The 25,956-nt window shown below is 34.3% G+C and overlaps 1 protein-coding gene across 4 annotated transcripts in view; it reads right to left on the bottom strand.

Annotated features, from left to right (window-relative positions):
* SEMA3A (semaphorin 3A) overlaps positions 1-25,956 on the bottom strand; it is a 502,916-nt gene that overhangs the window by 12,896 nt on the left and 464,064 nt on the right. For all 4 annotated transcript variants that reach the window (XM_082398309.1, XM_082398310.1, XM_082398307.1 and 1 more), the window contains 3 exons: positions 12,619-12,660; positions 8,176-8,333; positions 5,514-5,581 (listed from right to left, as the gene is read on the bottom strand). In XM_082398309.1, the coding sequence (XP_082254435.1) occupies positions 5,514-5,581; positions 8,176-8,333; positions 12,619-12,660 (268 nt within the window). The remainder of the gene's footprint in view (positions 1-5,513; positions 5,582-8,175; positions 8,334-12,618; positions 12,661-25,956) is intronic.

Consider the following 25,956-nt stretch of genomic DNA (forward strand, 5'->3'; position numbering starts at 1 on the left):
GATTTAATAATCTCATATACTGTAGTGCACTTAACACAAATTTACAGCTATATAACAGGGGTACTAGTTGTTTATTCATCAAGATAATGCTTAGTATAATATTTCTCCAATGTTTTGTGTGATGCTTATACCAGCTAGTTTCTCAGTACATGTTTGTTGCATGTGAGTTTGCATGCATACATGTGCCTAGAAATGTGTGCATATGTATTAAAGTCCATATGCTCAATACATCTATTTCTCAAGTGCAAAAAAGACTCAATTAATGAAACCTTAGAGAAAATTTAAACTTATAATTTATCAAATTGCTAAAATAAATTTAAATTTTAAACTACTTTGTTTTATGCCCTAAATTAAGATCTGTCTCTGGTGCTGGGAAATAATTATCAATCAGAATACAACACTTTGAATTTTACAATTCAAGGAGTTTCCAGCTTTCCTTGAATTCACAGATACCTGTGGATTTGTGTTTAAATGCTCTTGTCAGTGTATAGATAGGTAGATGGATAAACAGAGAGATATGACTAGGATATTTTAATTTTATTGTTCATAGGTAATTATTTTAGAGAGAATTGCTAGTGTCTTATTTTTAAGGTATACATTGATTTAAAATACAAAAATTAAATTGACATGTTTTGAAGTTAACTATGAAGCCATTTTAATAACGTGCTTAATAATCTTGGGATATCAGAGGCTTCAATGCTTCTTAGTATAGGGAGGGCTGAAACTCAATTATTTTAAAAAGCAACACCAATATGAAGGTATCTACTGTACTATACAGTCTATATTAAATGTCTGATATGTTTTATTTTCATGACTTTATAGCAAATTCTTTACCAAGAAAACACATATAATTTACATGACAGAGTAAAATTACCATGGGAATTTACACCTTTAAAAATAAGGAAACATGAACTTTAATGTTCAATTTACGTTTTCCGAAGAGATATGATAGAAGATGATGGAAAACACCCATTTGCTGAAGTAGAAACCTTCCATAAACAATAACAAAAATACCACCTTGTATTTTATTTAATATGTTTTCTTTATAAGTTTTGGAATTAAAAAAATACAGCTTGTTTAAGAACTTTTCATTTACAATAGTTAAATTATAGGTGTATAAACAGTTGGGTGATCTCTGATGACATATTTAAAAGCTTTAATAAGGAACAATGATAGCACAAAATATTTTAAACCTCTTCTTATTCTTCTTATTCAGGTTGTGTGTGCAGGTCTCGCATACATGTACTATGAATAAGTGGATTATTGGCCTAATGTAATATCAGAAGACTACTGTGGTGATGATTGATTTTCTCCAGTGAAAACAGTTTCAAAAAAGGTTTACAAAAGTTATGGAAGACACTACTATAATAATTTCATTCTAGGATGCATGCTTCTTTATATTTTAACATCTCTGATATCAGAATGTCTTACAGTTGTTCTCCATCTGAGTTGAAGTTGCTTCCTTCCAGAAATAATTTGTTCTTACTTCTTCCAGACACGTGAGACCCTACTAAGCTGACAGCTCCTTAAATTAAAGTTTTGTCTGAAGCTTTTGGTCCACCCCATTGGTGTGAATTCAGAAATTAAACCTTCATGAGGACCACCTTTGTGGTTCAAGGAGTAAAACAGGCAAATTTCTTTGCTATCTTCTTTCGGTTGGGAATTTATTTCTCCTTTGTGCCAATACTGAAACATATTGAGTTCTGGCTTGATGCTGGGACCATATATTAGATTGTCCATTTTGGGCAGTTTTTCTCTCTAAGCAGTACATAATGGTGCATCTTACATTCAGTGACGTCTTAGACTTGATACAATTTGGTAATTTATTAAAGTTAGGGATTTTTTTTAGGACTGACATCAGCTCATCTATCAAATCTTGAGGTTTCTCTTGGGGCCAAATGCTCAGATTCATAGTTGGATTTTCTACATGTATAAAAGAAGCTAAAGCACAGACCAGATTAGCATTGCTCCAAAATACTAAATTTACAGCTCTGCACACCATAAAGATGACACTGCCAGAGATATTTTATGAAATTTTGGAACAATTTTGGAATGATATCATTTAAATTATGCCAACCAAGACATAAATTGAGATGAACTAGTTGTGGAGATAATGAAGAAGGTTGAATTCTGCCAACATTTTACTGTGGGTTGTTGGAAAGGAAACGCATGTATGTAGAACAGCCAAGAGAACTATTACAAAGTGAAATTCAATGACGCCATTAATGTAGAAGTTAGGACATAAAATATTTCAAAGATGCAAAAATCTAAGATGTTAATTTTCAAAAATTGTTACTTCTGGTATAGCTTTTTCCTTTCTGGACATGTAGATCATAGTACAGCTTGCTTAGTAAAGAAGGAAGAATGAGAGGTAGTTTAAAGGTAAATTGACTCAACCACTTATGCTCTTGAATGCAAAGTCAGACAAGCTCCAATTCTGTGCACAACAGTTATTTTAGGAAAGGGAACATACTGGAGGTTTCTCGTTAGCATTGTGTATGAGTGAATGGGAAGACAAGAAGATCTGCCAGCACATATATTTAGGGTTTTGTACTGAAATTTCCCTAGGCAAAAGGCTACCGGCGATGGGGGAGAGTGTGCTGGACAAAGGGGAAGTGGAGCTGGATTTTTCTGTTTCATCCAGTCCAGCTCACCATTAGTGCTGCCTTTACAAGAGAGCGAACAGAGCACTGAGTAAGTGTTAAAGGTTTCATCGAGAGTGAAATGTCTTCCACCTTAATTCTGAGTTATTTTATATAGTCTCTCTATTAAAACCTCAAGAGATGTAAAATATAGAGTTTTACAGAATATGTTTACCATTACAGCTGGAACTGATGGTCCTGAAGTGTATAACTGGCTTCAGCTTGCTTAGCGGTTTCTGCGAAAACATCTCATATCTTTGTATGTTTTCATATGAGCACATATATTTTATTCAATGTGAGATGTGACATTAGCAAGGCAACATACATGATTTAACAGGGCTGAGCTCTGGATTTCTGCCCATTTTACTTTCAAAGATTGACATCACCTATTCCAAGATAATTCACTGATTCCTAATGGTAAGACTCAGTCTGACCATATGGGAATGCCTGACTTAGTTTCCAAACATTTGAAACTTACTGTAATCTATGGTGTGTATTTTTTATGTTTGGTCAATTAGCAAGACAAGCAGACAAGGAATAAAGAGGCCTTCAAAAAAGGAATGTTTTTACTACTGCAGAGCTTCTTGAACTATTTTACCATTTCCTCCCATATATCACAAGCATCTACTTGGGGTTGTTTTTATACACACACGCAGACCCAGTAACATTGAAACACAGCAATTATTTTTCCTCCCTACAGTATGCATTCCAACTGAAGAATCAGGAGAAAAAAGTTATTCACATTCATTTTACTTTCTACAGCTAAGCAATTCTATATTCCCAAAGTTTATAGGGTTGTACCACTCTAATTTCATCAAAACATAACTTTAAAATCTGAAGCACTCTCCAAAGCCCATTCATTCAACCGTTAACAATATTTATTTATCCACAGCCTCACTTAAAAAAATAAATATGACTTCGGTCAACTTTTCCTTGTATATATGTACACTCATAATTCCAGCATATATATCACTTAGGAAAAACACTAACTGGGTCTATGAAGGGACTGAATTGCTAAAAAAATGGATGCATTAATAAGATATATATATATATTTCTCTAGCGATCTTCAAAACATAGCATGGTATCCTACATAAAGTGGTTTGCAACTATAATTTATTAGTTAATTGGTTTATGATATTTCTTAAAGATTCTACTTATGAATACAATGGTATTAATAACAATGTATGACAAATCATTTTCACAATAAATAACGGATGCTATTTAGATCAAATCTCTACTGAGAAACGTAAGTATTATGCTATAGCTTGAAATATTTAGATCATTCATTCAACAAATATTTATTAAATATCTACAATATTTACAATATTGCATCTGTTACAGACCTAGAGATAAAAAAGTGAGCAAAATAGCAAGGTCCATATTGACATGGAGATTAAATCTGATTGGAAATGAGCTCTACTTACATCATCTTGTTTCTTTTACTTCTAGTTAGTATCATTAGCCTCTCTATATCTAAGCAAATATACTCTTTAATAAAAGGAATTAATATTTCATAATACTGTATTGTTGAAAAGCTGCTGATCATAATTCAATATTTCTACGTGAAATAAATGGAAGACTAGTGAATATTTTGTTGTCCAATTGAAATATGCCATCCGAAAAATTAAATGAGGATGTATCAACAATGCACTAAATCCGTATAAAGACAAAAACTTATAACATATGCTCAAATCTAGTGGTATTTTTTTATTTTTATAATGAGAGCGATAACAGACAGGAAAGCAAATAACGAACAGATAAGGAAATTTTGCAAGCAAAATGAATTCAAAATATAGGCCCAATTTGTGGCTACCTGTCTCCTGGTATTGGTATCCCCCAAACAACTGTGCGGACATTCATGAATCACATACCAGTACATGTAGGATACACACAGGGACTTTCAGAAAGGCAACTAGGTTTTGGAATGTTGCTGGGTGCTATTCGTACAGTGTGTTTTCTTTCTTAACATTCATGAACCATGAATGTTTTCCACACAGAATTAGTAAATCAAATCCAAGTAAATGATAAAAAATAGTATACCTTCTTTTAAGATTAATGTAAAACGCACCAAAAAAGTTAACAGGATAATTACATTCAATTACATGTAAAATGTTTACATTTGATATTTTAGCCATTTTTAACTGAGCTGTTCGTTAGCAGTGATGTCACTGCTGAGTTTTCCCAGCAGGGGGAAGCATAGCCTAATTATTGTTTTTGTAAAGGGTTGAAGTGGGGGTGGGGAGGGATGAGCTATACTACAATTTTAATGCGTTTTAAATGAAGATTGGTTGATATTTCATCATTAAATAAGCAACTTGACATAGACCTTGACATCTTTTAGGAAGCATAAAATGAACTTGGCCCAAAAGCCCCAGTTCAAGGGACTATCCTAGTACAGAGTGAAGACATCCAAACTATCTTCTATTTGAGTAGGATACCCAGTAATAATATACTGGGTCTATATTATGAGCGTATTAATGAGTAATTTGCATGGCTTATTTTAAGACTACACTTTCTTCTTTGATATATTTAAATGAATATAATTGTTGCCTACTACTCTCAGGTTGCTACTACATACAAAAGCATGTACTTAAACTTGACTTCTTTTGGTTTACATGAGAAAATTGAGCGTTAAGTCTCGTAAGGGTCTAACATCCTGAATTTATCATACCTACAATAATAAAACATAATTCAGTGCTTTGTGTTCATTGGAATTTTCTTTCTACAAGATTTTCTTTCTCTTCAGTTGCACTTCTCTAAGTATTCTGGCAGAGGTGTATAACTTGCATGCATGTGTGTGGATATGCATTATTGCTTATGGTTTTACCCTGGTGTTAGCAAGTTGAAAGATTAAAAATGCTATAACTTACCATGGTGTTGTAAGTCTGAACAGTGAGTCAGCGGATCGCCATTTCTTATATCTTGTCGTCTTGTGCGTCTAAAACAATTATATTTTAAAAATATTACTGTATCTCTATTCCCTCTTGAGAATTTGTCATAAGAATTGAGAAGAGTCAAAATCAAAGACCCTGGGAGTTTATCAGAAGAGATGCATCTACATCTGCCTAAAAGATTTTTTAAAAGCAGCTCATTATACCTATAAGAGCAGTCTGAAAGATGATCAAAATGGAAAATAGTATATAAATGTACTAACAATGCACAAAAAGTCTTGCAAAGTATTGATAACAGAAAATTCATGGTTTCTTTTTGCTACTGAATGTCAGTAAGAATCTAACATCTAGAAAATCTAAAATTCTTAATATCTTAAATTCTGAGGAAAAAGCACAAAATACAGAAGAGCAACCCATTTATTCAATGAATAGAATTAAACTTTTTTTCCTAATCTCTAATGAGGGAGTAAGCTTGAAAATTAAAACTCACATGAATGTTCTCTTTCTCTTAATACTTACACATAATTCCTTAAATAGACTGTTGTTAAATTATAGTATTAAGACTATGAATTCTATTTGTAAGTTAGTCTTTAATTTTTCTTTTTGGTTGCTATATCAACTTTTTTTTATAAAACATTTCTTTTATGATTACATGGTTATGATTGCAAACCAATTTACCCGCGAAGTGAATAAAAGGACAAAAACAACAACAAATACCGTGGAGCAAGGCTCCTCCTTTTATCAGAGGAAGGTGAGAGAGAAGACGAACTTACCTCTAAAAGAAAAGCTAAATTTGCTATAAAACTCGAAATTAATTTCTCCTGCATTCTACTGCTCAGATCATGTTACTTACAGTGCATTCTGGGAGTCCTCTCTCTACACTTGGCTACTGGTTGACTGGGAGGAAGGAGGTTGGCTCCAGCCGTTGTGGTGCCAACTAGATGTGTAGTTGGAGTAGAAGGCTAAAACTGGAGATTGGCTCTGTGTGACTGACTCGAAAAGACTGGGGACACTTGCCCATCTGTTTTCTGCATCTATTTTAATGGGTATTGTCTTGCTGCACAGTTAGTTACCATCCTTGAAAAGAGCTCTCACAAAGGCCACTGAGAATTGCAAACATGGAATTTGTTACTGTATTCATAAATTTAGAAGTCCCAGGTATTTATAGATTTCTATTTGTAGAATTGGTGAGACTATCAAACAGATGTTGCACATTTCAAAATTGAGCCAACAAGGGAACTTGTGAAACACGAACCACAAAGCATTTGGGAAGGCATTTTTTACTGCCATTGAAGCTTTTGAAAAATGCCATCACAAAGAATATATAAATTGTGAGGCCTCTAAACATCCTTTTCAAAGACACATGAAATTGGATTAAGTAAAATCTGCAAGGCACAACAAAAATGTGTTAATGATAATTCCTTCAATCTTGGATTCTAGGTATGCAATAAACACATTTCAAATGTATAATAACATCCAGCTTTTTAACTTATTATAGATGTAGTTATGATCTTATTTTTATCTTCTTTCTCATTAAGAAAAGCTTAAAGTTCAAATGGATTATTACTAAATTAGGCAATGTTATACATTTTCACATGGAAAGGAAATAATACCCATTTTTAGTTCAAACATGAATTCCACACTTTCAAGCAACATTAAAAGCCCTTTAGAGCTAACTGATTATAAGAAGCATAAAACCTTATTCTTAATTAATTTAATTTTATTGCTGTGAAAACAGCATATTCCTATTTATTAAATTATCCATGGTTTCTTTGATCAATAACACATTATCTCCACACTAAGTTCTTGTTTTAAATTTAAACTTCCAACAAAGTCAATAGGTATATGAAAGTAATACTAACATGTTGTCTAAATTCTGAATATTGAAGGCTTAAGAAAATTGCATATTTATTAAATGGAATAAGCTAATACTACATTTATATTTAATATTATTATTAACAAGGTAACTGTGTTTTAATCCATATAGACTGACTATATGAAAGATTTAAGTTGTAGATGATTTAACACTACAGTCAATATTATCTAGTGTGTAATTAAAATATTTAAGTAGATATTAGGGTTATTTCTTTTCCCTAATATTTTTCCAAAACCTTTAAAATGATCCAAATGTGGTAGAACACATCTCGTTAGCAATGAAAAAAGCCACGTTCTTACCTTCTTGTAAAACATTAGCTAAGATAAAAAAACAAAACAAATTTTACTGCTCCTATAATGCATTGGCTTAATAATGTTAATTTCTATTAAATGTTTCAATATGTTCATGTGCATACTGTTCATCTTCAGGTTTATATTAGCAAGTATTGTATATTACTTCACCTATTATTGCTTGTTTCTTAAATACTGGTGAATATCAAGGGGGAAAGGAAGCCTTAAGGGAGTAGTAGAGAATACGTTGAAACGACTATTTTGTCAAATTAAGAAAGTGTTTTTGTTTTTTAAAACAAAAGTAAACCAAGTTTGTGTACAACGTTTAGGACGTGTCTAAGAGTTCCCTGAAGTATAACACCTCATTTTATTCATCAGAGAAAAGATGATGTATTTATATGAAGAAGTTGTTCCAAAAATGGAATCAGATAAGATAAATATGAAACACTGTGTTTATTTCTAATATTCCTCCTACCTCTTTGCAGTAGGAAAATAGCGAGAGCATGAAGAGCCATCCCAGGCACAGTAAGGGTCTCGGGCGAGGCAGCACTCTGCACAGGCTTTCCCGTAAATATCACATCTGTGTAAAGGGAGCTGTGTGACTCCCACAGTAGAGCCAATATATAGTTGTTGCTGTGGAAAGAGTTTACTGTTATGACAAAAACTACCTTGTTTTTCAAATCTCTTTTTTTCTTAAAAAAAAAAAAAAAAAGGTTCTAGCTTAGCAAAAATACGTTTATATTTGTGGGTTTAAAAACATTCCATTATTGGTAGTTTCTTCAAAGGCCTGGCAGGAAATGTGACCATTTAAAATAGAGCAAGATCAAAACCAAAAATTTGACTGAAACAGGTATATTTTATAAGTGTAAAACCAAGGGAAGATAAAGGAAGACAGCAATAGTTATATGTCAATTAAATCTCATAAAAATAAAAAATTTTAAACAGACAGTAAGACACTGAGCAATGTAAAGTTCAAACCTTCAGTTTTTGCTCTTAGGTTGCTTTTTTAACTTCTACTGTTTATAATTTTGATTAATCAGATTATCTACATTGCCATGTATTCTGATTGGTCTTGAGGCAGGGATCTTTTGCTTTTGACTCTTGGGTGCCCTACTGCATTGCCTGTAATGCAGTCTGCCCTCCTATAAGAAGGGAAAGGGTGAAGTTTTGGCACTCGCATTGGTAAGAAGTTTTGCTCAACGCTAAATGTCTTGCCTTTGCACTACCTCCAGGAAGATTACTTTAAACAAAAGTACTCAATTACTTCTCATTCGAAAGATCATCAGATAGGGGAATCAATTACACTCTGGCTGGTGCCGTGGACTTGAACAAAAAACTCAGGTGTTGTGGGAAAAAGTGGGGTATTGGGCATCAACATACCTGGATCCAAGGTCTTGCCTGACATTAACTCTCTTGTGATCTTGGGCCTTTCACATAATTTTTCTAAGACTTAACTTCCTTATTGATAAAATGAGCATGTTTAACTAGATCTTTAAAGTATGCATCTAGATAAAACATCTATGCTGCCACTGTCCTCAGTCAATTTGAAATTATCAAAGGAGCCAGAATTGGGGGGGGGGAAAGCTTTCTAACAGAAACTACATCAGGATTTCAATACAAGTTAAAAAATATCTTTAACAAAGTTGAACCAATGTAGCATACCAGTTGCAAATTTATGTAAACACAAAATGAAATACAAACAAGACTGTTTTGTGATTTTTCTACATTTTACTGTAATTGGTGTCATAGCTCCCTTTCTTGCTCTAGATGATTGAATAATTATAATAAAACATTAAATAAAAGTTGTGAAAATACTGAAACATGACAGTACATATGGAAAAGACCTCAAAAGTGTATTTTAATTTCTCCACAAATGAAAGTAAGTTACAGAAAAGCCAGTCTCTGAACCATGGTGTGCTCTTTTACTATAACAAATTGTCTAACAGTCAGCAATGGATATAATTAAAATTGCATTTCCAAAAGGCTCTCAAAGGTGGGACTACATATGTAAATAGATATGTTTAAATGAAGATATAAGTAACTATTAGAATCTATGAAATTATTGAGGGTATAAGGAGTACTTTTAGAAAATAATTATATGCTGAAAGCTAACCAACTTACTTATATCTTAATATAAGAAAGGGAAAAAAAGGGGGAAGAAATAATACAATAAAAACTAAATTATTATGGAGGCACATATACTGATTGCTTATTCCATTTCAGTAAGTGAAGAATATTTATAGTACATGAACATAGTATAGTATAGTATATAGAATATATAGTGTATAGAATATGGAATATATTACAGAAAATCAACTTCTTACTATATTCACCTTCTATTATTATATTGAAAGATGCTACAAACCATGGCAAATTAAGAAATGGTAGTTAAAGTCTCTGGGAGGAAAAGATAAAGTATTATTAAGTTTTCTGGTTGAGAGAAAATTTTATTGATTTGTACCCCTCTTAAAGCATCTACAGAACCTGCATGTGATAACAGTTCATCATAATTTGAAAAATATTAACAGGGAACTTAACTAATGGAAAGAAATTCTTTATTCTTTTTTTTCCCTCCTATTCTTTCTCTCTTCCAAAAGCACCTTTAAAAAAAAAAAACTTAGATTGTATTGAAGGCAAGCAATCTCAATATGATAAAAAATGAACAAACATAATGTTTAAACAACAATTAAATTAGTTAAAATGGGGTAGCAGTATCTAGAAGCATGGTTGGCATTGGTGAATACAGACATGCCAAACCATATACTGTGGTCATAACTATTTAAAAAGCTACTGACCAAGTTGGTTATACCTAAGAAAAAGATTTCTATGTTTGGCCAATAACTTTTAAGAAGCATGAATGAAATTCATACTTATAGATTTCTGTAAGAATATGGCATTGAGTAGTAAAGGAGTTGTTATCCAAATGATAATATTTAAATCTGTCAGATCCCTTTAGGAGAAAATCAGAGAAATAATACATGAGAAGAATATGAAACCAAAAATATGGCAACTGAAATCATTGTAATGAAAACCTAAAGAGTGATAAAATGTCCCAAATTAAATACAATTCAATGTAGTTTATACTTAACGATTATTCTGCAGTACTATTAATGATTTTCACAATGAATTATGCTATTTAAATGAAATATGGGGGACGCTTGCAGGCACCATTGAGCATAAGCCAGTCACCAGCAAATAACCTGATGTGCTTTTTCTGCCCAATTTAACATCACCACAGGCTTTCTCACTAACCTCCTTAACAAGTTGTGGTTCATAAGCAGGGGATGAGTCCGTTTACCCAGAAAATTAGTTGCAACACGGCTTGTCCCTCTTGAAACTACTGCCTCACTTTTAAAATTTCCATGAGCATAAATGAAATTGAGTCACATCTGAATGAAATCAAACTCCAGTCACATCTGAATGGAAATCAAACTCCATCTGATGTTGTGAAAATTTTCCAGTAATGGAAAATGAAGGCTAGGGACACTTTCTTCTAACACAGTATTTTAGGTTGATAAATTGTTTGTGTTTGTTTTTTGGTGAAATGTGTTGCATTTAATAGGCAATTCTTAAGGTAGGTTTAAACATGTTAAAACAGAAAGAAATGTTTTACAAAACTAGATGCAATGTAATTAATGTTGACAAAGAAGTCTAGCAGAAAATAAATAAATAATTTAAAAAATCATTACAGGAAAGAATATCCTGGTCTAGCTACTATCCTGGAAATCCCCGGATTTCCTTGCCAACATTTGACAATTTTTAGATTACAAGAACAGGTGAACACACACTTATGAAGTGTAAGATGACAGTATCAGGTCAATAATATCTGCACTCTGGATTTCTCTAAATAACTTGGAGATTATCAATCTATTTTGATATGAATGTGTGGAAAGGATATATACTGAGTTTTAGTGGCACAGTATTTTAGCATCCTGTATGAGGAATAATGCATGGTCAGAGATAAAACATGTAAACAGTTAAGAAATAAGATTCACCAAATCATTCTCAGATTCAATAATTTTGTATCTAAGTTTTCATACAAAACTTGTATGTAAGTTTACAGTGAGTAAAGGGCTCCCTACTCCTTCCTGGCTTTTTCTTCTAGGTTATTTAATAATTAATTTCAACTCAGGATCCAAGCCATTTTTTTCTTTTTAGTTACCTTTGATATACTGGATAGAAAGGCTAGGTAACATTTATGTTGAAAAGGTAATTCATTAGAAGTTAAAATTATATTTGTTTTGCCCATATCATTTAGCGTTTAGAAGTCATTTGTGTTTCTTAAGAGTCTTGCCAAAGCATTCATTCAACGTGAATGAAAAGACTATTAACACGCTGCCCTTAACCTTTGAATTCATGGAGTTTAATAACATCATTTGGCAGAGACCATTTTGCTGCTTCCCTTTTATATTTAGCCAAACTAAATGTTTTCTCTAGCACACAATACTACTGAAAAAGTAAGATTAACTTTTAAGTAAAAATCCTCCAAAAACACATAGTCCAGTGCATAATTTTATTAGCCTATATAATGTATTTTGTTTATACATACAAATTAAATTATAAATTTATTTATATTCTGAAATATTCACCAATGTTATTTTAAAGGATAGATAGATGAAAATAATTACTGAGTAAATTATATTATAATGACCAAAAAAGAAATGCTATAAATGAAAATTTACAACAAATAGTGATCTAAGAAATATATTTATAGGACATATATGAGACTGGTCAAAAGCATGAGGGCAATGAAAATTATCTTTAGTTTCCTACTAGTTATTTTAAGAATTTTTTGTCTTGTTTTTTTGAACAACTGTTAATAAATCCATAAAATCTGATGGAACATATTTATCTATTTGAAACACAAAATTAACAAAATATAGAATATTGTATATACTGTAATATATAATGATAGTACCTGCTTAGTGGAAAGCTCCATTGCTGAAATAGCAGTTGGTTCCTAAAGAAGAAAAACAAAATGTGAATTGTTTAGTCTATTAGAAAAGTCATAGAATACCAACATAAATTTTCAGAAAGATAACTTCAGTGCCTGTAAGAAGCACTATAATTGGGAAATAAGACATGTAAAAGGAATTGCATAGACAAGTGTTGTATGTATGGAGCAGACAATAAGTGCATCCCCCAGTTAACGACCATTAGAAACATACCCATGAATCAGGTTGGCTTTATTGCCCACTGTGCATGGGAAGCTCAGTAAGAGAGGGATGGAAAGGACTTATATGTTTTGGGCTTGTGTTAGGTGATTTAAGGAAGGGTTCCAGGAAGTAAGGCTTTGCTTTGCATTGGATGCTGTCAAAAAGCAGAAGTAATTCTATGATTAGGTATCTTCATAAGTCTTATTTAGGAGGCAAAAACAGAGTGAAGCTAAAGCAGTGATAGGTAAAGTAACAATCACTCACTAGGGCAGGGTAGGGAGATATTTGGTCAGTTTTACGGTTTGGACAACGTTTACATTCTTTTCTGTGTTCAGATATTCAGACATGATTACAGAATGGTCTTGTTTTTTTTTTTTTGATTCATAATGGTCTGAGAATGGCCCCATCTGATGTTGGGGATCTGTGAAAATTTGTATGCTCAACTGGAGAACACCACCATGGCATAGGTGAGACTGTCAGGCCAGCTCCTAATAGCGCCAAGGATGAGCTGAGAGTACTAGGCTGGTTTCCAGCTGTCAAGAACTGTGAGAGCTCAGTTGGGATGAGATTATTTCTTTATTATTAAAATGACTAAGATGCAAAGGCCTACACTTCAGGTCTCTGCTGGAGAACATAATCTCTTTAATTTCTATCAACAGGCTAATCTAGAGCAGTCATGACTAGGGAAGTAATAATCACATACACTTTGATAAAGTGTTCTGCTAAAGCTTATCATAAACATACGTAGGTTGCATAAATAAAGGCTGTTCTTTGATGAACTTAGACCATCAAAAGGCTAGTCACCTGAATGCATTCGCTTATACTCTTAGATTCACTTTCATTTAACTGTGCTCCATCCTATGTCTCATCAATGACAAACACAACTCTAAGAAGAGATGGCTGGGGGGTTTCAGAGACAGCTGATAACAAAGAGGCTTAGGTGGGAAGAACAAAATCCTAAAAGGTCCCTCTGTGTAGGTGACTGAAGTTAAGCCCTGAAGAAAGGGTAAGGAGTTACACTCTGGGGTCAAATGTATGGGTTCAAATAGTAGTAACACAAACTTGGCCAGAAGTGTGGTATTAGGTGTGGTATAGAATCTCTTTCTAATTTAGTTTTCTCATCTGAAAAATGAGTACAATGGTACCTTCCTCATAGGATTGCTGAGACGATTAAATGAAAGAATAAATATGAAATACTTTACAAATGTGCTCATCACATAGTGTTTATTCAAATCTCTCCTCTCTTTCACATGCACAACATACACACTCAACACATGTGCACACACACACACACTCCCATATCCTTTCCTTTAGTTTTTCTCTTGAGTGCTTATCACTATCTAGAAATACATATATATGACATCTATGTATATATATGATTTATATATGACATTTATCTTGAGTCATATAGGTATAGGAGGTGAGTTTCCTCCTATACCTCAAAGCTCTTATCTGAAGGTAGGGAGGAGGAGTAAGGAACTAAGGATTGAGAGGAGGGAGGAAAAGTCAATAAAAAGTAGGTCATGTAAGTCACCACTGAGACAAAATCTGAGGATAGTAGACAATGACTCTCAAAACTATCCTCTAAGGCTTGTGCCAAGAAAAGTTGTATATATATATAAATATGGAAATATTCCATTACTCTTTGGATGCCCCCAGGGTTGTTAAATCTCCCACACCCTCAGTTGTGACTCTTGCTTGCCCTCTTGCCTGTCAGGGAAGTGCTGGGGCAAAAAGTGAAAGACACACAGTGGGAATTAGAGGTGAGGTTGACAGAATATGAGGACAGCAGCAGAGGCATCACACGTTTTCTTTTTTTTTTTTTAATTTATGAATTTTATTTTTTTATACAGCAGGTTATTAGTCATCCATTTTATACACATCAGTGTATACGTGTCAATCCCAATCGCCCAATTCATCACACCACCACCCCCACCCCCCACCGCTTTCCCCCCTTGGTGTCCATATGTTTGTTCTCTACATCTGTGTCTCAATTTCTGCCTTGCAAACCCGTTCATCTATACCATTTTTCTAGGTTCCACATATATGCATTAATATACAATATTTGTTTTTCTCCTTCTGACTTACTTCACTCTGTATGACAGTCTCTAGATTCATCCACGTCTCTACAAATGACCCAATTTCATTCCTTTTCATGGCTGAGTAATATTCCATTGTATATATGTACCACCTCTTCTTTATCCATTCGTCTGTCGATGGGCATTTAGGTGTCTTCCATGACCTGGCTATTGTAAATAGTGCTGCAGTGAACGTTGGGGTGCATGTGTCTTTTTGAATTATGGTTTTCTCTGGGTATATGCCCAGTAGTGGGATTGCTGGGTCATATGGTAATTCTATTTTTAGTTTTTTAAGGAACCTCCATGCTGTTCTCCATAGTGGCTGTATCAATTTACATTCCCACCAATAGTGCAGGAGGATTCCCTTTTCTCCACACCCTCTCCAGCATTTGTTGTTTGTAGATTTTCTGATGATGCCCATTCTAACTAGTGTGAAGTGATACCTCACTGTAGTTTTGATTTGCATTTCTCTAATAATTAGTGATGTTGAGCAGATTTTCATGTGCCTCTTGGCAATCTGTATGTCTTCTTTGGAGAAATGTCTCTTTAGGTCTTCTGCCCATTTTTGGATTGGGTTGTTTGTTTTTTTGTTATTGAGCTGCATGAGCTGTTTATATACTTTGGAGATTAATCCTTTGTCTGTTTATTCATTTGCAAATATTTTCTCCCATCCTGAGGGTTGTCTTTTCATCTTGTTTATAGTTTCCTTTGCTGTGAAAAAGCTTTTAAGTTTCATTAGGTCCATTTGTTTATTTTTCTTTTATTTCCATTACTCTAGTAGGTGGGTCAAAAAAGATCTTGCTGTGCTTTATGTCAAACAGTGTTCGTCCTATATTTTCCTCTAACAGTTTTATAGTGTCCGGTCTTACATTTAGGTCTCTAATCCATCTTGAGTTTATTTTTGTGTATGCTGTTAGGGAGTGTTCTAATTTCATTCTTTTATATGTAGCTGTCCAGTTTTCCCAGCACCACTTATTGAAGAGACTGTCTTTTCTCCATTGTATATCGCTGCCTCCTTTGTCACAGATTAGTTGACCATAGATGCGTGGGTTTATCTCTGGGCTTTCTATCCTGTTCATTGATCTATATTTCTGTTTCTGTGCTACTACCATGTTGTCTTGATTACTGTAGCTTTGTAGTATAGTTTGAAGTCAGGGAGTCTGATTCCTCCAGCTCCATTTTTTTCCCTCAAGACTGCTTTGGCTATTTGGGGTCTTTTGTGTCTCCATACAAATTTTCAGATTTTTTGTTCTAGTTCTGTAAAAAATGCAATTGGTAATTTGATAGGGATTGCATTGAATCTGTAGATAGCTTTGGGTAGTATAGTCATTTTCACAATATTGATTCTTCCAATCCAAGAACATGGTATATCTCTCCATCTGTTGGTATCATCTTTAACTTCTTTCATCAGTGTCTTATAGTTTTCTGCATACAGGTCTTTTGTCTCCTTAGGTAAGCTTATTCGTAGGTATATTATTCTTTTTGTTGCAATGGTAAATGGGAGTGTTTCCTTAATTTCTCTTTCAGATTTTTCATCATTAGCGTATAGGAATGCAAGAGATTTCTGTGCATTAATTTTGTATCCTGCAACTTTACCAAATTCATTGATTAGCTCTAGTAGTTTTCTGGTGGCATCTTTAGGATTCTCTATGTATAGTATCACGACATCTGCAAACAGTGACAGTTTTACTTCTTTTCCAACTTGTATTCCTTTTATTTATTTTTCTTCTCTGATTGCTGTGGCTAGGACTTCCAAAACTATGTTGAATAATAGTGGTGAGAGTGGACATCCCTGTCTTGTTCCTGATCTTTGAGGAAATGATTTCAGTTTTCCACCATTGAGAATGATGTTTGCTGTGGGTTTGTTGTATATGGCCTTTATTAGGTTGAGGTAGTTTCCCTCTATGCCCACTTTCTGGAGAGTTTTTATCATAAATGGGTATTGAATTTTGTCAAAAGCTTTTTCTGCATCTATTGAGATGATTGTATGGTTTTTATTCTTCAGTTTGTTAATATGGTGTATCACATTGATTGATTTGCGTATACTGAGGAATGCTTGCATCCCTGGGATAAATCCCACTTGATCATGGTGTATGATCCTTTTAATGTGTTGTTGGATTCTGTTTGCTAGTATTTTGTTGAGGATTTCTGCATCTATATTCATGAATGATATTGGTTTGTAATTTTCTTTTTTGTAGTATCTTTGGTTTTGGTATCAGGGTGATGGTGGCCTCATAGAATGAATTTGGGAGTATTCCTTCCTGTGCAATTTTTTGGAAGAGTTTGAGAAGGATGGGTGTTAGCTCTTCTGTAAATGTTTAAAAGAATTCACCTGTGAAGCCATCTGGTCCTGGACTTTGTTGGAAGATTTTTAATCAGAGTTTCAATTTCATTAATTGTGATTGGTCTGTTCATATTTTCTATTTCTTCCTGGTTCAGTCTTGGAAGGTTATACCTTTTTAAGAATTTGTCCATTTCTTCCAGGTTGTCCATTTTATTGGCATAAAGTTGCTTGTAGTAGTCTCTTAGGATGCTTTGTATTTCTGCCATGTCTGTTGTAACTTCTTTTTCATTTCTAATTTTATTGATTTGAATCCTCTCCCTCTTTTTCTTGATGAGTCTGACTAATGGTTTATCAATTTTGTTTATCTTCTTAAAGAACCAGCTTTTAGTTTTACTGAACCTTGCTTTTGTTTTGTTTCTATGCCATTTATTTCTGCTCTGATCTTTATGATTTCTTTCCTTCTGCTAACTTTGAGTTTTGTTTGTTCTTCTTTCTCTAGTTCCTTTAGGTGTAAGGTTAGATTGTTTATTTGAGATATTTCTTGTTTCTTTAGGTAGGCTTGTATACCTATAAACGTCCCTCTTAGAACTGCTTTTGCTGCATCCCATAGGTTTTGGATCGTCGTGTTTTCACTGTCATTTGTCTCTAGGTATTTTTTGATTTCCTCTTTGATGTCTTCAGTGATCTCTTGGTTACTTAGTAATGCACTGTTTAGCCTCCATGTGTTTGTGTTTTTTACGTTTTTTCCCCTGTAATTGATTTCTACTCTCATAGTGTTGTGGTCAGAAAAGATGCTTGATATGATTTCAGTTTTCTTAAATTTACTGTGGCTTGATTTGTCACCCAAGATGTGATCTATCCTGGAGAATATTCCATGCGCACTTGAGAAGAAAGTGTAACCTGCTGTTTTTGGATGGAATGTCCTATAAATATCAATTAAATCTATCTGGTCTATTGTGTTATTTAAAGCTTCTGTTTCCTTATTTATTTTCATTTTGGATGATCTGTCCATTGGTGTGAGGTGTTAAAGTCCCCACTATTATTGTGTTACTGTCGATTTCCTCTCTTATAGGTCTCAACAGTTGCCTTATGTATTGAGGTACTCCTATGTTGGGTGCATATACATTTATATTGTTATATCTTCTTCTTGGATTGATCCCTTGATCACTATGTAGTGTCCTTCCTTGTCTCTTGTAACATTATTTTAAAGTCTATTTTATCTGATATGAGTATTGCTACTCCTGCTTTTATTGAGTTCCATTTGCATGGAATATCTTTTTCCATCCCCTCACTTTCAGTCTGAATGTGTCCCTAGGTCTGAAGTGGGTCTCTTGTAGACAGCATATAGATGGGTCTCATTTTTGTATCCATTCAGCAAGGCTGTGTCTTTTGGTTGGAGCATTTAATCCATTCACGTTTTAGGTAATTATCTATATGATGTTCCTATTACCATTTTCTTAATTGTTTTGGGTTTGTTTCTGTGCATCTTTTTCTTCTCTTGTGTTTCCCACTTAAAGAAGTTCCTTTAGCATTTGTTGTAGAGCTGGTTTGGTGGTGCTGAATTCTCTTCGTTTTTGCTTTTCTCTAAAGCTTTTGATTTCTCCATCGAATCTGAATGAGATCCTTGCCGGGTAGAGTGATCTTGGTTGTAGGGTCTTCCCTTTCATCACTTTAAGTATATCATGCCACTCCCTTCTGGCTTGTAGAGTTTCTGCTGAGAAATGAGCTGTTAACCTTATGGGAGTTCCCTTGTATGTTATTTGTCGTTCTTCCCTTGCTGCTTTTAATAATTTTTCTTTGTCTTTAAATTTTGCCAATTTGATTACTACATGTCTCAGTGTGTTTCTCCTTGGGTTTATCCTGTATGGGACTCTCTGCGCTTCCTGAACTTGGGTGGCTATTTCCTTTCCCATGTTAGGGAAGTTTTCGACTATAATCTCTTCAAATATTTCTCGGGTCCTTTCTCTCTCTCTCCTCCTTCTGGGATCCCTATAATGTGAATGTTGTTGCGTTTAATGTTGTCTCACACGTCTCTTAGGCTGTTTTCATTTCTTTTCATTCTTTTTTCTTTATTCTGTTGCACAGCAGTGAATTCCATCATTCTGTCTTCCAGGTCACTTACCCATTCTTCTGCCTCAGTTGTTCTGCTATTGATTCCTTCTAGTGTAGTTTTCATTTCAGTTATTACATTGTTCACCTCTGTTTGCTGTTCTTTAATTCTTCTAGATCTGTGTTAAACATTTCTTGCATCTTCTCAATCTTTGCCTCCATTCTTTTTCCAAGGAACTGGATCATTTTCACTATCACTATTCTGAATTCTTTTTCTGGAAGGTTGCCTATCTCCACTTCATTTAGTTGTTTTTCTGGGGTTTTATCTTGTTCCTTCATCTGGTACATAGCCCTCTGCCTTTTCATCTTGTTTATCTTTCTGTGAATGTGGTTTTTGTTCCACAGGCTGCAGGACTGTAGTTTCTTCTTGCTTCTGCTGTCTGCCCTCTGGTGGATGAGGCTATCTAAGAGGCTTGTGCAAGTTTCCTGATGGGAGGGACTGGTGGTGGGTAGAGCTGGCTGTTGCTTTGGTGGGCAGAGCTCAGTAAAACTTTAATCTGCTTGGCTGCTGATGGGTGGGGCTGGGTTCCCTCCCTGTTGGTTGTTTGGCCTGAGGTGACCCAACACTGGAGGCTACCCGGGCTCTTTGGTGGGGCTAATGGCAGACTCTGGGAGGGCTCATGCCAAGGAGTACTACCCAGAACTTCTGCTGCCAGTGTCCTTGTCCCCACGGTGAGCCACAGCCGCCCCCCACCTCTGCAGGAGACCTTCCAACACTAGCAGGTAGGTCTTGTTCAGTCTCCTGTGGGGTCACTGCTCCTTCCCCTGGGTCCCGATGCGCACACTACTTTGTGTGTGCCCTCCAAGAGTGGAGTCTCTGTTTCCCCCAGTCCTGTCACAGTCCTGCAATGAAATCCCGCTAGCCTTCAAAGTCTGATTCTCTAGGAATTCCTCCTCCCATTGCCGGATCCCCAGGTTGGGAAGCCTGACTTGGGGCTCAGAACCTTCACTCCTTTGGGTGGACTTCTGTGGTATAAGTGTTCTCCAGTTTGTGAGTCACCCACCCAGCTGTTATGGGATTTGATTTTATTGTGATTGCACCCCTCCTACTATCTCACTGTGGCTTCTCCTTTGTCTTTGGATGTGGGGTATCTTTTTTGGTGAGTTCCAGTGTCTTCTTGTCGATGATTGTTCAGCAGTTAGTTGTGATTCTGGTGTTCTTGCAAGAGGGAATGAGAGAGCACGCCCTTCTACTCCGTCATTGTGAACCAATCTCTCATATGTTTTCTTGTTTATCTTCCCCTGGCCCCAGCCCTCCCCACCCCCTTACCACCCGACACACTTATTTAGGCCCGGGATTTTGGGCTGTTTCGTGCACTGCCACATACCTGGGATTGTTGCTCCTACAGTTGACCCTTGAAGAAAAGGGGTTTGAACTTTGTGGGTCCAATTAGACGTGGATTTTTTTTCAATTGTAAATACTATAGTATTACACCATCAGTGCTGGATGAATCCATGGATGCAAAAGCACAGATATGGAGGGCCAACTGTAAAGTTATACTCAGATTTTCCCCTGCCTGGAGGGTTGGTGCATCTAACCCCCAAGTTGTTCAAAGGTTAAGTGTAATTTACAAGTTGTCAATAAATATTTGTTAAATAATGAATGAGTGAATGAATGAATAAATGAATTCCCTACCAATTTTCCCCTTTCTCTCATATCTCTTTTGCTCTCCCCATTATACTCTGTTCCTTCAACTGAATTTGTATATGAGATAAAGAAGGCCATCCTTTAAAAGAAGTTTTTCCTTAATCCTTTAAACTTAGCTGTAATTTCTTTGAAAATAATCTGAATATTCTATACTCACCATCTTTACTTCTTCATGTCCCATTCAGTGCCATTCATCCCTCAGCCCACTGAGTCTAGCCCTTACTCTAGAGAGGTGGCCTACGATTCTCAGCAAGAGAAATCACTGATGCTGAATGGAAGCTTTCAGTCTATTATTATTGCTGGACTTCTTGTTTGATATGGCACTACTGAGCACTCATTTCTTCTTGACTGCTTCTTCCTTTAGATTTCATTATGCCTTGAAACTCTTTATTGACTATTCTTAGCCTTTTTCAGTCTTTTCTATCTCCAGCCATTCCTCATATATTTGCCTTGCCTTGCTGACTCCTTTCTACTCTTCTTTGGATGCCACATTATGTTCCTGGTGGGCTTATCCACTCTTGTGGCTTTAATTACCCGCTGAGTACTGCAGAATTGCAAATTTCCACTTTGAACCCTGACATCTAAGCTGAGCACAGAATTTTGTTAACAAATTTAAGACAACCTGCCTGAGACACAAATGAGACAAATGATTTAGAATGTAAATTAATTTGATGGGATAAGTTAGGGATTTCCCATAATTTCCCATTTTCAGAGTTTAACGATATTAAAAATAATTTTCTATAGGAACTGTCAATCATAAAGACAACTATGATGAAAGAAATATCTACCAATTTTCTCTATACAGAAATAAGATCTTTGGAATTTAGTAGCATCAAATCACAAAAATCAAGGGGCCAATTCATCATAGATTTTTAGTTTTAAAAGACAAAATTGACTATTGTACTTAGGTTTATATAATATTGGAATCAGTGAACCCAAACAAAGAATTTAAAAGAGTTAGGAAAATATTCCATAGCAGCTTCTTCCATTCCAAGAGTTTCACAGGAAAAATGGTTATGTGGTTATGTAAGCAGCTAACTTCATATTGACTTTCATGAAATAAATTTTAGAGCCAAGGTACAAGGAAAGTACTTCTTAGAGAATCAACAGCTAGTATAATTAAAATGAAAGTTAGCTATGTCTCAGTTCTTTTAAAAACTTCAGTGAAACTATATAAAAGTGAAGCTGGTGAATTTTCAGACATTTCACATTCATTGACAATACAAAAAATTAAATGTCTGTAAGGTAGATGGAAATGATCACTTCATACATAAATTGTAAAACAAAACAAACCCCAATACACAAGAAACTCCATTGTGCCATATTTTAATTTTAACGTTCTTCAGTTAAGATCCTAGAAGCTCTTAATTAAAAGAAACTTACTTATTTTTTAGACCAGGAAATTAATAACAGTTTGGAATAGGATGTGCTATATGCTGCCTGCGGTTGAATTTTAATAGACAATATATTAAGATGACATCCATTTAAATAAGCTATATTTTTTTCTGAGCCCTAGTTGGTGGTGAATATAACTTTCATGTAAAACAGATGTAGCTTCATAAGCATTTCCATGAAACTGGTTTCAAGTGCAAATTTAATTGGAGTTCAAGTAAAAATGAAATTAAAAACTTAGCATCTTTTCAAGATTTTCTATGACTCTAATTTGCTAAAAAATTTTTTCAGATATTTTAATCTAGTCCTTATTAAACTTGCACACTTGCAGAGCTTTTCAACCTGCTGATCCCAGGAGAATCTGACAGAGCTCCTTGGATGCTACGCATGCTGATGCTCCTTTAGAATGAGTTAATAGACTAGGTTTTGGAAAGCATCAATTATGATTTACATTTGAATGAAAATTAAACTCTTTCATTTATTTGCTCAGCTGTTCATGGAATATTGCATAAATTGGGTTTAAAATGCATGCATTATCAACGTAACTGCCTTGCAATCCTTTGCAGTCAATAGGACTATAAATAAAACCCACTGTACTAAATGCATTGTGACTTGAACACCCCACTGTCTCAAAAGTAAAACCCTCTTTGGACTGGAAAAAAAAAATCTCGATGTGAGTAAAGTAAAAATCAGCATAAGTCTGGTTTTCATACCTTTTGAATATTTTTTTAACAAGGTATAGGTGTAGAATTTTCAAGCATTTATTTTAAATGAGATTTTCATTTGTATAACTAGTTAAAAATAGCTACAATTTACCAGTAATCTTCATTTAAAAAAACAAAAAATTTATGAAATGAAGAAGTGGAGGCTCAACTGACTTTAACCAACTTGTTTGGAATCACATAGTAAATGAGATTCAAACATAAATTTATGGTTACAAGTAATATTTGGAATCAGGTTTGTGTCTTAGTACTTTGATACCATTTTGAATATATAATTGCTATTTAAAGTCATTTCTAGAGTCCTATACCAAGGCCAATTTTATCTCACATCTTGTTACCTACAAAAATTTTACTCTAAAATGGAAATTTTATTACTGAGGAACATTTTTCTTTCTATACTCTGGATCGGGATTTGATTTCACCCAGAAAACAAAGTATCTTAGATGTAACTGGAACCACTGGAATGTTCTGTGATTAGCCAGGGTGTTTTCCTAAAACCAACCTCAAGATGGCAATGGACATAGTACTGGCTTTAATTCCGGATTTTATATGAGGTTTGGTTATTCAGTCTAGCAAAGACACATAATGAACATGGTCTCCTGGAGATGATATTATGCTAAAATTAACTGGTTGGTTGACATTAAATGTCTTTCTTTTTAAAATCCAAGACTATCAGATACCACCAGGACCCTAAATCTGTTCCTTGTCTATTTACCTTGTCAAACTGCCACAGTGCTCAAGTTAACCCTTTCAAATTTTATTTTATGTTAAATGGAATGACTTGCAAGGCTCAAATAAAAATACAGAAACTGTAACATTTCTCTGCTTGTTTCAGTGTATATAGAAATTGCTTTAATGTGTTTTTTGCCCTTCTTCTGCAAAATTAAACAAAGTTTGACAGTGAAATATTCCAATTGCTAGACCACAATGTATGTATGAACTTTGCCTGATAGAATAGAATGTTGAAAGAAAATATTTCTCTAAACTCTGCCCAAATACATTTTGTCTACTTGAGTGCCAAAGAAATAATAATGACAACAATGCATAGCACAGAATATGGGAGAAAAATGGAACATTTATCTCTGGAAGATGTGTCCCATGTTGCAAACAACCTTTTAACAATATTATAAACTCATAAACAATCATTTCCATGAAAGCACAATATTACGTATTTATACCTAATTGTTAAAAACTGAATAAAGAACCTCTCTCATGATATCTTAAAAAACCACAAAAAAGTCATTCAATAGTTATCATAGGTGTAATTTGGCTGTGTATTTCTCTGGAAACTACAAAACACTAACAAAATCTAATAGACATTAAATATTTGTGTTGGCAAGATGGTTGGCTTCCAACCTCCCAAGATTTTGTTAAAAGTCATTTAATAGATCAGCTTAAAGTAATATTTTTAAACTAAAATTTGATTTACTATTAAAAAACAGAGATAAGATGTGAAACGTAAATTTAAAATCCCAGAGATGTAGGGAATGAAAATTAGCTAGAATACAGTATTACTGCAAAATTATACATATTCTGATTCATAAAATCCTGGAAAATAATTAAATAATAGATAAAAAGAACCTTAGTTTTTTAAATGGCATGACATAATGATACAATTCTACAAGATAAAACTTAATTGTACTAAAAGATAATAAATTAAGTACTTGAAACTATGAAGGATAACATGGAAGAGTCTCTAAGCTACACAAGGTCAGGGACCATGTTTATAGTGTTCATCTCTGAATCACCAGAACTCAGCATTGTGCCAGGACCATGGTAGACATGTTTGTTTACAGTTGAATTAGTAAATGGAACTTGTTATAATCATATACTATAACTGAAGGGGAATATGCAAAGGAACCATGACAAATTCAAAAGTAAAAGATTCTGGAAATAGTTAAGAAATTCTAAAGTTAACAATATTTTAGTATTCCTGTAACTTCATTTGCAACAGTGGTGGTAATATAGATTTCCAAAAATACAGAATTGGTAAAAATTTTTTTCTACTAGAATAATATGGGATATAATCAGCAGGATAACTTTTTGCTGTTCTCGGTTTATCTTCCTCATACTCTGGCACCTCACTTTAAGTGGAGTCTCCCTAAGGAAGACCTTAAACTCTTTAATTTCTCATTTTTCATTTTTGCATAAATACTGATTCCTTTATTCATTTAATAAATGTAGGTTGAAAACACACTTCAGGCTCTGGAGACACAACAATGGACACAAGACAGCAATATATGTATCTGCCCCTCAGTGCCCATAATTTGTTTGCTAAATCTAGATGGGCTCTGTATTACTGACATAGTCTATTTGCATAACTGTATTTTTGAATTTGTAGGATAAAGTATCAATGCGTAAATAATGAAATGGGACTTGGTGAAAGATAGGGATTAGTCATCATTCTATACCAGACAAAGTAAGATCCAAGTGCCTGATTTTAGAAATCATACTAGAATTATGATGATTGTGTTATTTTAAGACTTAAACCAAGGATTAGTAGAGAAGGCTCCTGAGAATGTGGCTTATATTCAGTGTAGACAAACTAAAACAAGTAAAATTATATTGACAATAAGATTCTGAGCACAGGAGCTGACACTGTCCCGGATGTTCTACATATAGTTGTCTCTAATTCTTCTAGCTTCCTTGCGAGGTAGGTATCATTTTTCCTGCTAGGGAAGCTCAGAGGGACTGTATGTGTTCCAAATAGAACTGCCATGTAGCTATGACTGAAGAACCTAAGCCCTTCCCATTAGAACATTGTTTAGTTATTACAAGATGTCTGTGTCATGATGTACCAGTTATCTGTTTCAAAGCTAATCATAATTTTACTTGAATCAATATATATACTAAAAGCTTGCCATATT

The sequence above is a fragment of the Balaenoptera borealis genome, assembly GCF_965194805.1.
Source record: "Balaenoptera borealis genome assembly, chromosome: 7".
NCBI classification, from domain to species: Eukaryota; Metazoa; Chordata; class Mammalia; order Artiodactyla; family Balaenopteridae; genus Balaenoptera; species Balaenoptera borealis.